Source organism: Oryctolagus cuniculus, chromosome 7, assembly GCF_051225735.1.
Source record: "Oryctolagus cuniculus isolate XC-2025 breed Fujian yellow rabbit chromosome 7, ASM5122573v1, whole genome shotgun sequence".
Lineage (NCBI taxonomy): Eukaryota > Metazoa > Chordata > Mammalia > Lagomorpha > Leporidae > Oryctolagus > Oryctolagus cuniculus.
In genome coordinates, this window is record NC_142873.1 from 123067680 (window position 1) to 123082378 (window position 14699).

The window sequence follows — 14699 nt, forward strand, 5'->3', positions numbered from 1 at the left end:
ACTGTGTGCTAAGCACTGTGCTCAGAAGTCATCATAAGAAATATTTGATGCCTAAAAAGAAATATCACCCATGCATATTATGTTACAGAGGATAGTGTTTTAATAACCTAGCATCCTACATAAGAAGATACATTTTCTCAGAAGAGCTGTTGGCTCATTCTCATTCTTAACATTTCCCTCAAGCCATCTTAGAAAGCTCAGACCCCAAGAAAGGGCTAACGGCAATAATGTCAGTTAAAAGAAAGTGAAACAGGAGCATTTAGCACGCAAAGGCTACCGACATATTTGAGATCAGTCTCATGTACATAATTATCTCTTTTAAAAAAAATTCATTTATTTATTTGAAAGGCAGAGTTACAGAGAGGCAGACGCAGAGAGAGACAGAAAGAGGTCTTCCATCCACTGGTCCACCCCCCAAATGACCGCAAAAGCCAGAGCTGGGCCAATCCGAAGCTAGGAGCCAGGAGCTTCTTCTAGGTCTCCTATGTGGGTGCAGGGGCTCAAGGACTTGGGCCATCTTGAAGGCCATAGCAGAGAGCTAGATTGGAAGTGGCGCAGCCAAGACTGGAATTGGCACCCATAAGGGATGCCAGCACTGCACGCAGTGGTTTTACTTAAAGCTACAGTGCCGGCCCCATCATCTCTCCTTTCCCCCACAATATATATGAAGAGTAAATAAGATAATGTATAAAGTGATTAGAAGAGTACCTGACATATAGTAATCATTCACTAAATGTTAACTACTGTTACTAGTATCTATCAAGTGCCAACCATATATTAACTTATGCTGGAAATTCAGAGGCTAATAAGACAATATCCCTGCCTTATAAGTACTCACAGTCTAGTGAGAGAAAAAAAATACATAAATATATAATTATATGATGCATTATAATCTTTAGAGCACAAAATGAAGTAATTTAAGTGTGACTTTGCCTAAAGAAGAGGGAAAGGAGAGTGGTCCAGGCCAATGATAAATGGTATGTGTGCAAAGGCAGGGAGGCATAGGAAAGCCTAGTCTGTCCAAGGAGTTTGAGAGAGTTTGTGTGAGTCGACATCAGGGTGTGTGGAAAGGAAATGGACAGTGAAGCTGATCTATAGTGTGTGAGGCCTTCTGTGCTAAGAAGTTTAGACTTTTTTAAAGTATGTGGAAATCACTATCAGAAATGAATATTAAGATATGATTTACATTTTAGAAAGGTCACTCTTTTATTAATACTGTTTTTTCAATAACAGTAATTTGGTAACAGCAGTATATAATTACAAAATCTCATTTAAAATTGGGGAGGGGGTATCTTTGTTCTTTTTTTCAAAAGTGTAGGCTATTTTAATATTTCTCTCTCTTTTTGTACCTGGCCTAGTGCATTCCAGATAGTAGGTGTGGAATGGAATAATTGCCTAAAACTAAGCCAAATACCAAGTGGTTCAGAACAGAAAGCCTCCAAACAGGTGGTTTTCTTCAAGTACGTCTAGAGATGGAAATTGTTTCTCCTCTTTTCCTAGATGATTAGAACCTGTCCAGTCTTCTCCTGCGTTCACATAATTAATCAAATTATTTTTATCTATTACATTAAATCTCTCTCAAGACCTTCTATTTCTTAGCCCATATAAAATTTGAAATTGCTGCTGTGAGATCTGTGACTTTCAATCTTTCACAGTAATGTCAGAGCTAAATTATAGCTTCTGATTATTTTTGTAGTAGACATATTAGATACTTTATACATTTGACCTTTTCTTGAAGTTGCTCATAAACTTCAAATCCCATTAGGCTTTTATTCCCTACTTAGTAAATTAAAAGTGTAAAAGGCTGTAATCAGTATTTTTTTTGTTTTTTTTTTTGTTTGTTTGTTTGTTTTTCTTTTAGCAGTATTGATAATGTTTTTAAAGGGTTGAAAAGTTTTTCTAGAAAGCTCCAGATAGTAAATATTTTGGCATTAGGGATTGTATGTTTTCTGTCACAGCTACTCAACTCTGCCGCTAAAGCACAAAAATAGCCATAGACAATACATAAATAAATGCGCATAGCCATGTGCCAATAAAATTTTATTTAGAAAAAATTTTATTACAAAAATTTATTTACATTAATTTTATTTATGGTCTTTGGCCCAAAGACCACAATTTGCTGACCTGTAATTGAAAGTAAGTTTCCTCCTTCCATCTTATCTGTATGGTTTCAGGAAGGATTCCTGACTGCAGTAGTAGGATTTATCAGAGACCACCGTATCATCTCTCCATTGCACATAGGCATGCAGATGCACACACATTCCCAAAAAATCTCCAGAACACATAGCAAGACCTGCCTTGTAACAAGGCTGCCATATTGGAGAAGAAATACATGTTTGTGTCTGTGTTACTTTCTTGTAGTGTATACTCTTAGTGAACATGTTCCTGTGTGAGAAATTTACATGTCTATTTGGAAACCTTTTGTAGGGTCTGTGTTCAAAATGAAATACAGGTCTTGTCTTCCAATATCCTGCCTGGCTGCTAAAGGAGTCAATCTCAATCCTAGTATGTCACCATTATTCTAAAACAATATGGATTACCTTTCCTCTATATGGCTCTCCTGGAAGCAAAAATAACATCTCAGCTACCTTTCACTTAAGAAATACTTTCTTTTTTATTTATTTATTTATTTTTTGACAGAGTGGATAGTGAGAGAAAGAGAGAAAGAAATACTACTTTCATTTCATTTTATTTTCTGTTTTATTCAACAATTAGGATTTAAAATGATTGGGTTACTATAGATCAGCAAAAAGGTATATACATTACTTTTTAAAAATTACTTATTTGTTTGAAAGAGTTACAGAGAGGCAGAAGCAGAGAGAGAGAGGTCTTGCATCTACCAGTTCACTCCCCAAATGGCCACAATGGCCAGAGCTGCACTGATCTGAAGCTAGGAGCCAGGAGCTTCTTCCAGGTCTCCTGTGCAGGTGTGCGAGCCCAAGGACTTGGGCCATCTTCCACTGCTTTCCCAGGGCATAGCAGGGAGCTGGATCAGATGTGGAGCAGCTGGAATTTGAACCAGTGCCCATATGGGATACAGGTGCTGCAGGTGGCAGTTTTACCTGCTCCGCCACAGTGTCAGCCCCTCAGAGCTTTTGATACATTACTGTTGAGCACTTCAGATTCCATGCATTCTTCCTACAAAGAGAAAAAAAATGGAGTCTTTCAGTTAGGGAGCAGTGAGGCAAATACACTAATGCGTGTAGCACAGGGTAGTATGGAGAGCAATGACAAGTATACTACAAATGAAAAGTTCCAGCTAGGGTGGGATTATGAAAATCAATTACCTTCTTAATGTTTCAGTTTCTTCATCTCTAAAGTGACTCTTTTGGACATGTTAGTCTGCCATACCCGTAGCTGGCTTGAAGCTGAAGCTGGAAGCCAAAAATGTAATCCAGTTCTCCCCCAATGTGGACTGTAGGAACCTTTAGCCATCACCACTGCCTCTCAGGGTCTACATTAGTGAGGACTGGAGGGTCCAGAGTTGGGAATCAAACTGCAGTGCTCCAGTATGGACACAAGCCTCTTAACCACTACTAAAAGCCTGCTGCCAGTCACTTGTATATTTTTGAAGTGTATGAAGGACTGGTCAGATTTTGAATGGTAAAGCTGATGGAACAGGAAGTCTTCCAAGGTAAGAGAACAACATTATTTAAGGAACAAAAGAAAAAAATAATGTAAAGTGTGAGCACTGTGAACTATTAACATCAGATCAGTAAACTAATGTCAAAGTGGTGCAATCATGATTATCCATGTCTTCCCCTAGTAAACAGTTCCCCTTATCTATGTCCTTTGTGCAAATGTGATGCCTAATATAAAATTGGTGCCTAATGACTATGAGAGGAAAGGAAAACAGAAGAAAGAAAAGATAAGAAGGAAGAAAGTTGGTTCAGGAAATCCTATTTTAGCAGATGCCACAGTGTTTGACTGAGATCTCTGTATTTAATGCCCTTTCGTATCTGCACAAGTCTGTTTTGAAACAAAACTGTTTACTTCAGATACTTTTATTATATACTGTACTTGTGCTCCAAGGGCTTCCACCTGTGATAGCTTGTCCCCCTGTTGTATGTACATAATATCATAACTTATCATTCTTGCCCAGCCAGTAAATGCATTGACTTGGATAGTGCCACTTTGTGGATAAGCTCTTATCTATTTCCTCAGTTTTTACTGCAAACAGTTAAATATCTTATGCCTGAAAAACTTACTTATTTATTCAAGATATGCTTATTAAATACCTCTCAAAGATTAGGGAATGCATACACACTGTATATAGTATCATGGGGGAATCCTGTACTAAATAATTATACAATAATTAATTAATTGCAATAGTGACAAATGCTTTAAAAGGAAAGTATAGAATGTTGGGAGATAAACCTAATCTGTAAACTAATGTGAAGGGATGAATTCAGGAAAGTAATTTAAATTTTTAAATACCTTAAATATTTCTCAGGGTGGATTTAGTAAAATGGTTAAGATGCCATTTAAGACAGCTGCATCCTGTATGAAGTGCCTGGGTTCAAATACCAGCTCTGCTCCTCATTTCAGCTTCCTGCTAATGTAGACCATGGAAGAAGAAGTGATGGCTAAAGTACTTGGGTCCCAATCACCCATGAGAGAGACCCAGATGGAATTCTAGCCTCCTGGTTTCAGCCTGGTCTAGCCTGGCTATTGTGGTCATTTGGGGAGTGAACCAGTGGATGAAAGATTCTCTCTCTCTCTCTCTCTCTCTCTGTCACTCTGCCTTTTAAATTTAAAACAAACAAACAAACAAAAAAAACAAACAAAAAAAAAAAACCTGTTCTCCATTTCAAATATAGAAAGATAAGATTACTTCATAATTTATCAATTATATTCTAGAGATATATAAATTTGGAAATATAGACTTAATCCACAGAAGCTCAAGATCTTTAGAAATCTTTAAATAGATGACTGAAAAAGGAGGTATTACTTGGCCAAGAATGCATAGTTTGCTGCTGGCAGAGTTAGGACTTTAACACAAGTCTGCTTATCTTCCTATTAACTCTCCTCAATTACTTGAAAAACAGAGAAAGAATGTATCAAATATAGATCAGCTATAGCCATATAAACTGTGAAGTGGCTACTCGGTACAAACTTGTGTTTTGGGTAGAGGACAGAGTTTACAGAGTAATGAATTAGGGAAACACAAACATTAAAGGAAATACACAAAATTCACCTTATTAGGCTTTTACATCTAGTTATAGTTAAACCTCACTAAATAGACTAAAGTGAGAGATAGTTGGAATTAAGTGAAAATATTTTTTTAAAAATATTCTTTAAATAGTCAGCACCATGGCTCAATAGACTAATCCTCCGACTTGCGGCGCCGGCACACCAGGTTCTAGTCCTGGTCGGGGCGCCGGATTCTTTTTTTTTTTTTTTTTTTTTTTTTTTTTGACAGGCAGAGTGGACAGTGAGAGAGAGACAGAGAGAAAGGTCTTCCTTTGCCGTTGGTTCACCCTCCAATGGCCGCCACGGCTGGCGCGCTGCGGCTGGCACACCGCGCTGATCCGAAGGCAGGAGCCAGGTGCTTCTCCTGGTCTCCCATGGGGTGCAGGGCCCAAGCACTTGGGCCATCCTCCACTGCCTTCCCGGGCCACAGCAGAGAGCTGGACTGGAAGAGGGGCAACCGGGACAGAATCCGGCGCCCCGACCGGGACTAGAACCCGGTGTGCTGGCACCACAGGCGGAGGATTAGCCTAGTGAGCCGTGGCGCTGGCCTCCAGTAAGCTTTTAAAATCGATTTTTATTCATGTGTGTTACACAACACATGAAGTATTCTGACTACTTTGCAACCTGAGTGGTCTGTCAATTAGGTTAAACAAGGTTACTGATATTTTGTTCCCACATGTCCTTTCCCTTTCATCATGGCTAATGTAATAGCTTCAGGTGAACAGCATGTAATTCTTCCTATTTTTTTTACTTTAAAAATTAGGAATCAGTATTATTTAAGCCAGTGATTTTGGAATTAGTTATTTTGAAAAGTAGAAGTATCAACCATCAGAGAACAGGTCACTCTTGAATAGACATCAGAAAGAGCACTTAAGAAAATGATGAGCATATACTCTGCCTTAAATAAGCACATAGTAAAATGGTGAAAAAGAAAATATGCAGTTAAACTATATGGGGGACAGTGTTGTAGCAGAGCAGGTTAATCCACCACTTGCTACATCAGCATCCCATATGGGAGTGCTGGTTGAGTTTCAACTGCTCTGCTTCCTGGTATTATGCCTGGGAAGGCAGTGGAAGATGGCCCAAGTACTTTGGCCACAAACACTGGAGACCAGGATGGTGTTCCTGGCTCCTGGCTTCAGCCTGGCCCAGCCTTGGCCATGTAGGAAGTGAAGCAACATAATGGAAAATCTCTGCCTCCCATTCTCTGTGTCTCTCTGCCTTTTAAATAAATAGATTAAAAAAAAAAATAGCCATATGAAATTTCCAGTTCTGTAGTCACAAAAAGTCAAGTGTGTGATTTTATGTAGTTCAACCTAATACACAAATGACCAAAAGGGGAACCTACACTATGATATAGAAAGGTATGGGTATTTATTTATTTATTGTAACTCATTTGACAGAGTTAGACAAGGTATGGGTATTTATTAAGTACATATAAACTCACTTGAAAAGCTAAACATGTTCTAAAAAATTTCAACTTAGGTAACTTCTGTTATCCACACTTTATAACTGTAGAGAGATTAGCTGATGACCAAAACTTAGTGGTGTGAAGTAAGGTTTACCAAGATGTTTACTTTTAGCCTCTCTCTGTACTGACCAGGGGACTATTTCCTAGTCAGTCCTTAGTCCCAATCCTAAAGTCTCCAAGTTTATCAGGGGGAAGAGAGAAAGGACTAATAATTTAAACAAGTGTCAGGTGCTTTGCTAGTTTATATTTTATTGCATTTCATTTTCATAATAACAATATAAGACAAATGTTTCTATTTTACAGTTGAGAAAGCTGAGAGGTAGAGAGGTTAAATAACTTACACAAAGTCATACAGTTTGTAAGTAGTACAATTAGAATTCAAACATTGTCTTTTACTATGCATCATGTAGGTTTGTATACTTATTTATCTGCTGTATACTGAAAGTTCCTTATTTCATAATAAATTCACATAGGAATAAAAATAAGGGGATTATCATTGATTTTCTTTTCTTTTTAAAGAATAGGTAAAACAAATTTGAATCTTTTTTCTTTCTTTTAAGGATGAACGTGAAGCCAGAGAAAATGTTAAAAGAGAGCAAGATGAGGCCTATCGCCTTTCACTTGAGGCTGACAGAGCAAAGGTAGGTTTAGTCAAGGTACTTCTGGGATATAAAGAACTCAATCCTAAAAGTCTTTCATTATTTAAGTTCCAACCCTTTTATCACTTGATCCCTAAAAATATTGAGTTTGCAATGTAGGAAGCTAGATTCCATTAACCGAAAGATTATAATTCTGTCTGTAGTTCTTAAAGCATAGTTCATTTTGAGAAAATAAAATTTGTCAAGAATCATTAACAATGAAAAACAAAAATGAACCTAGTGTCTATTTTGTTTCTTGTGATAGAACCCAGCATTTTTTGAAATGTTCTTTCGGTGGTTTTAATGGGCAGTCAGAGTTGAGAATCACTGATGAGTGCTTCTTGATCACTTGCTTCTTTTTTTGGGCATTGAAGAAGGAGATGAAATTGAATAAGGCAGTTTCTGCTCTGAGAGGAAGACTCACAAAGTGGTAGAGTGGTCAAGAACACAAGGGGTTGTAACATAAAGCGAGGATCCAAAGCGTCATAAGGGAAGCAGTACATTCTGTGGCAGTTCAGCAAGCAGGAGTTTCAGTGGAAAATTTTTTCCAACTTTTTTGGAAAACCAGGAAGTGAGAATTTACTGGAGAATGTTTAATACATGAACTAAACAGAGAAGGAGAATGGGAGGGGAGAAGAAATGATATACGTGAGTGTCTACAGCCATACCACCCTGAACACGTCTGATCTTGTCTGAGTGAATGCCAAGAAGTCAGAAAGCATGGAGGTGCATAGAGGTGATGTGAATTAATTTGGCTATGGAAAAAAAGAGCAGAAAAGGCCAGAAAGAAAGAAAAAGGAAGAGCCTGAAGGACCTAAATATCAACATTACACAGAGCTAAGAAAGGTGTTCGAGTAAGAACTCAACATGCTTAGAGAGCTGTGCTTCGTTACGGGTTTCATTTCCATTCTTGTTCCTGAGAAAAACATTCCATTACCACGGTGTACCTCTGGGTCATATTGGGAGTAAGCCCTTTGAATGTAGCCAGTTCCTTTTTTTTTTTTCCCCTTGAGATAAACAAGTACTTACTGATTGCTTGTGCCCCCATTATTTTATCAACAGAGAGAAGCTCATGAGAGAGAGATGGCAGAACAATTTCGTTTGGAGCAGATTCGCAAGGAGCAAGAAGAGGAACGTGAGGTAGGGCATAATTTTAAGAAAAATTATTTAAAAACTGAGTTTATTTCCACTGTATTCAATATCAAGGCTGGCTGTTAATATTTCTTGCAACTTACTTCTTCCTACTTTTCCTATACTCATTTTGATGTAGAAAACTAAACCATTCCTTAAAATAATCATTCCTGATCTATTATATGGAACGCTTAGAAAATTTGCTCTTGTACTAGATTTGTAGTTTTCTGTTGTTTTCAATTCTGTTTCCTTTTGGTTGCCTGAGAAGTGCTTCCCATCCTTCTTGGATATTGTCTCATTACAAGAATATAAACATTGTGTTTTCCTGTCCCTTCCCCAGGCTTTACCTGCTGAAGATCAGTTACTTCTGCATCATCTTACTTTTGGTCCTTAAATACAGGAAATCCATTTAGCATGGGTTTTGTTTTTGCATATCATACCCATACCAGTATAGAGAGTTTTTTATTCACTCATTTTGCAAACATTCTTTGAATACTTACTATGTATGCAAAATCTGTTAAGGAATAGTGATATAGATATGGATACTGCTCTTTAGGAGTTCATACTCTTATAAAAATAAAATTATAGCACTATATGTAAAAATTAGAGAGAGGCAGGCCTAAAGTCCATTGGGAACAAGGAAAAGGCATAATTCAGGATGGCTTCATGGAAAATGACTTTGAGAATTCTATACATGAGACTAATGGCAATATTTACTTTTTTAAAAATATTTTATTTATTTATTTGAAAGGCAGAGTTACAGAGAGGCAGAGGCAGAGAGAGAGAGAGAGGTCTTCTATCCACTGGTTCACTCCCTAGAAGGCAGCAACGGCTGGAGCTAGGCCCATCCAAATCCAGGAGCCAGTAACTTCTTCCAGGTCTCCCACATGGGTGCAGAGACCCTAGGGCTTGGGCCATCTTCTACTGCTTTCCCAGGCCATAGCAGAGAGCTGGATCTGAAGTAGAGCAGCCAGGACTTGAACCAGCACCCATATGGGATGTGAGCACTGCGGGCGGCGGCTTTACCTGCTATGCCACAGCACCAGCCTAGCAAGATTTACTTAATAAAAAAGGAGGCCGTATTTTTTTTCAGGATTTATTTTGTTTATTTGAAAGGCATAATTACAGAGAGAGGAAGATCTTTCATCTGCTGGTTCATTCCCCAAATAGCCACAACCCTGACCCATGCCAGGAGCTAGGAATTCCATCCAGGTCTCCACATGGGTGGCAGGGCCCAAGCTCTTGGACCATCTTCAACTGCCTTCCCAGGCACATTAGCAGGGAGCTGGATCAGCCTTCCCAGATGCAGTTACCAGGGAGTTGGATCAGAAGCGGAATGGCTGCAACTGGAACCAGAGCTCCAATATGGGATGATGGCATTATAAGCAGCAACTTAACCTGTTGTACCACAAAGCCAGCCACAAGGAATCAGCCATCTAACATGTGACAGAATGACCTGGAGGGGGCCCTGACTGTAGCTGAGGAAAACTCCATTAGTCATCATTCTTAGTCAAGGATACCACCTCTTCCATTTATTCAGCTTTGGTTTTTGAATAAGAACTGTGCTGAGTACTGTGAAAGAAACAAAGAATAATAAAATATTTTCTGCAAGAAGAGATTATACCTTAGAGAGAAAGATACATGTCTACAAGTAACAGCAAATCAAGAAAAATGCCAAAATGCTTAGGAGAAGTAAAAGAATAATAAAATATTTTCTACCTGCAAGAAGAGATTACACCTTAGAAAGATACATGTCTACAAGTAACAGCGAATCAATAAAAATGCCAAATTACTTAGGAGAAGTAAAAGCAAAATACTTAGGGAGCTCAGAGGAGAAGAAAAATGTTGTACAATTTTGATTATCAAACAACATGATAAAAGTAATACTTGAGTCAGATCTTACAAGATGTATGAACTCTGATTGCTTGGAAATCAATTATTATTCATGTTCAAACTCTTCCTGAGTACCTATCATATACATACAAGACACTAGGCCTGACAAGCCTTAGTCTGTGTACTCTGAAGATAGAAATTATTTTGTTGAACATCTTCTGTGTATCAGGTTTTCTGCTTTACATATGCTCACTTACTAACCATTAAGACAAACTACAAGAGTAGCGATTTCTCTTCACAAGTGAGAAAACTGTAGCTCATTGACTCACACATGAAGAAATGAGAACAATTAATTCTTACTTAAGTCTTTATGACTGCAAAGCTTATACTGGTTCTCAAATTCCATTCCAGCACATGGCCGTTTATTATGTTTGTCTAGATGGGTCATGTGTGTACAGTTTCACAAAACTTTAGACAAGAGAGAGATCCTTTTAAGCTGCTTTAAGGAATATATTTCAGGGGCCAGGACTGTGGCCTAGCAGATAAAGCCCCTACCTGCAGTGCCAGCATCTGATATGGGCGCCGGTTCAAGTCCCAGCTGCTCCACTCTGATCCAGGTCTCTGCTATGGCCTGGGAAAGAAGTGGAAGATGGCCCAAGTCCTTGGGTCCCTGCACCAATGTGGGAAAACCCAGAAGAAGCTCCTGGCTCCTGGCTTCAGATTGGCACAGCTTCTGCCATTGCAGCCAATTGGAGAGTGAACCAGCAGATGGAAGACCTCTCTCTCTCTCTCTCTCTGCCTCTCCTTTCTCTCTGTGTATAACTCTGACTTTCAAATAAATAAATAAATAAATAAATATTTTTAAAAAAGAAATATAATTCAAGAACTTAGGATTCTTGCATCTTTATGTTCTTTCACATATGCTCTCTCTTTATCTTAACAGTTACATGTATCTTCAGCTGTACTGTCTTGCTAAAATGTCAAGGGTACACAATTAATTGCATGTTCCAGATTTATACCTTGGTAGCATATGCACTGTCTTCAGATGATTTACCTAATTTACCAGACTAAAATTTTTGCTCTTTTTCCAAATGTAGGTAAAGCCTGACCTCTCAAAAAAACCTATAAATATCCTTTAGCAAAACTCAGTACAGATTGAGCATCCCATAAAATTAAAAATCCAAAATGCCAAGCTTCAACCTTTTGGGTACCAGTGGAAAATAACATACCTGATCCCATGTGACTGGTCAAGATGCAGATGCACTAAAAAGTATTATATAAAATTACCATAAGGTTTTGTATATTAGGTATGTATGAAACAATAGTGACTTAACAATGGTTAGACTTGGACCTCATCCTCAAGATAACACATTAAGTGCATGCAAATACTACAAAACCAAAAAAAAATTCTAATTCTAAAACACTTCTTCCTGACTCCAAGCATTGTCAGATGAGGGATAGCCTCAACCTGTGTATATACTCTTGCCACTAGCTTTTGAGGATGAGGCATAGAGGAAAGGAGGGAAGATCAGATTTGGCAGCTAACTATTACTTGGACTTGTCCATTGATTTGCTACCATAAAATGCAAATTTGGATAATATTGAGCACTCTACCCTTCCTCACTTGAGACACAATTAAAATTAGCTCTTAAAAGCCACATTGTGTTTATCTTAATTTAATCCAGTTTTATCTAAATTAATTTGACCCTTTTTTTCATGGGACAGCAGTGAATATGATTCAGCACAGTAGGCATTACAAACCAAGTACCAGGGAAAAGCTGATATTGTGCAATCTCTGAAGAAACTGAGACCCAGAAAGATTAGACAGTTTGCCTGTGGCCACCAAACTGGTTGAACACATAACCTGGATTAGAAGCGGTAACACTGCCTCCCTTCTTACTGGAAACCCTAACCCATACAATTACATTGAGAAATAAGAGTGGTTTTATTATTTTTATTATCTCCAGCATTTCAATATCCTTTAGAAAAATGGAGCATTGAATAGTCAAATGACTTTGGTCACAGGGAATTCCTTAGTAGCTGACTGCATTTTGCTATGTGTAACTGTTGAAGTGAATCAATAAAATGTGGAAAGGTATATTGATTTGGTCTTTGTCCATGATAAGGGAAAAAGTTGTAAGACTATTCTAGGGGCACGCTTTTGGCTTAATGTTGAAGACTATTCTGAAGGAAAAGCAAAGATCTCCCATTTTACTAATTTGTGTATTTACTTTTTCTTTCTAAAATCAGTTTCAACTAACATATGAATGCATGAAATTCAAAGGCATGAAAAAAAGAAAGGATACATATACAGAATTCAAGGCAAAAAACCAAATAAAGGAAGATAGATCAAAAAGTAATATTAGCATGTTGACAACAGATAATCCAGTACAGACGTCAGATGCATTTGATAGGTCTTTGTACATTTGCTCAACGTGAGCCTCAAATTTTGTGCTATCCTTCTCTTGGGCCAAAACAAAGGAAAATATGATAGCTTACAAGTTATACTTTTTTATAGCATTGGAAAAAGGCTAATCTTTCAGAAGATGCCCAGATTTTTCTAGCACTGTGACCATATAGCAGTATTTCCTGTAGTTCCTCTTCAAAGAGGAAGCTTTGTGATATAGTAAAAACTATCCCCAGCTATATCCAAAAGCTGCAATAGCAAGTAATTTATGATGCTTCCTTTAACCAATATAACTCTAGGAAAATGTATTAAATGTTATAAAAACCATTAATATAACACCAAGTAATGAACATAGTGGTAAAAGATAACTTCTGATTAGGATGGCCATAAGAAAGACTTCAAAGAGGGAGAAAGCTCTGGGGGAGTAGAGGGATTCTGATAGTTTAAGAGGAAGTAGAAGAGCATTTTGATTGAATTGATCAATAGATGCAAGAATGGTTGGATGGAGGGCAAAAGGCAGGGTACGGGCTGGACAATCATGAACAAAGGGACAAAGACACAGGGCTTACTCAGAAAATAGTATATGGACAAATTTAGAACATAGTTCAATAATTAGTGCTATGGTTATCAGAGGTGGGAAAGAATGTACTCAAAGCTATTGTCTTTTGCTAATAGAACCCTTAGGACAAAGGAAGTTACATATTTTGCCTGTGTACTCAGGCAAAAAGCCTCAGTGCTTCTTCATGTAGGAAAGTTAAGTAGTATTAAAGACTATTATTATCAAAAAGTTTGAAGCTAGGGCTGGCCTTCTGGTGCAGTGGGTAAAGCTGCTGCCTGCAGTGTTGTCATCCCATATGAGCATTGGTTCAAGTCCCGGCTGCTCCACTTCTGATCCAGCTCCCTGCTAATGGCCTGGGAAAGCAATAGAAGATAGTCCAAGTCGTTTGGCCCTTGCATACATGTGGGAGACCCAGAAGAAGCTCCTGGCTCCTGACTTCAGATTGTCTCAGCTCTGGCCATCTGGGTATTGGGCCATCAGCTGGAATACCTCTCTCTCTCTCCCTCTCTCTGCCTCTCTGTAACTCTGCCTTTCAATTAATCTTTAAAAAATATATCATGCCATTGTAATCCATAAGCTGTACTTTGGAAATTTATATTCATTAAATAAAAGTTAAAATATATACACACACACACACACACACACACACACCATGGAGAAAATATTTGGAAACACATAGAAGGCAAATAAATGCATGAAAATATATTCAACATTGTTAGTCATTAGGAAAATGCCAAATAAGATCACAATAGATGCACACCATTTGGAATGGCTTTTTGAAAGGAAAAAAAAAATACCAAGTATTAACAAAGATGAGGAGCAGCTAGAACTCTTAAACGTTAGTAGTGGGCAAGCAAAGTATCACATCCACTTAAACACACATAAGCCAGCAGCCACACTCCTAGGTCTTTACACCCGTGAAATGGAAGTAGCAGTTAAGTTTACATTCAAACAAAAGTCTGTATGAAAATATTTACAGCAGCTTTATTTGTAGCTATCAAAAACTGAAAACAACTAAAGTGGAGAAGGGGTAATCAAACTGTATTTGAGCAATGAAATACTGCTTAGCAATAAATAGGAACAAACTAACATATTCAGTAACATGGAAGAATCTCAAATGCATTATTCTAAATGAAGGATGACACTTATGTAACATTTTTAAAGGTTTATTTACTTATTTGTAAGTCAGAATTAGAGAAAGAAAGAGAGGTCTTCCATCCGCTGGTTCACTTCCCATAAAGCTGGGACAGGCCAAAGTCAAGAGCCAGAAGCTTCTTTTGGGTCTCCTACATGGATTCAGGAGCCCAAGCACTTGGACCATCTTCTGCTGCTGTCCCAGGCTCATTAGCAGGGAGCTGCATCAGAAGTGGAGCATATGCATGCCAGCTTAACCCACTGCGCCACAGTGCTAGCCTCAGAACTATACACTTTAAAGGGTGGATTTCACTCTATGTAATGCATAACCTA

General features: G+C 38.1%; 1 protein-coding gene across 1 annotated transcript in view; it reads left to right on the forward strand.

Moving 5' to 3' along the window:
* The window catches only part of FAF1 (Fas associated factor 1), a 468145-nt gene that overhangs the window by 393557 nt on the left and 59889 nt on the right, over positions 1 to 14699 (forward strand). The window contains exons 16-17 of the mRNA XM_051857780.3: positions 7225 to 7305; positions 8365 to 8442. Of these exons, the coding sequence (XP_051713740.1) occupies positions 7225 to 7305; positions 8365 to 8442 (159 nt within the window). The remainder of the gene's footprint in view (positions 1 to 7224; positions 7306 to 8364; positions 8443 to 14699) is intronic.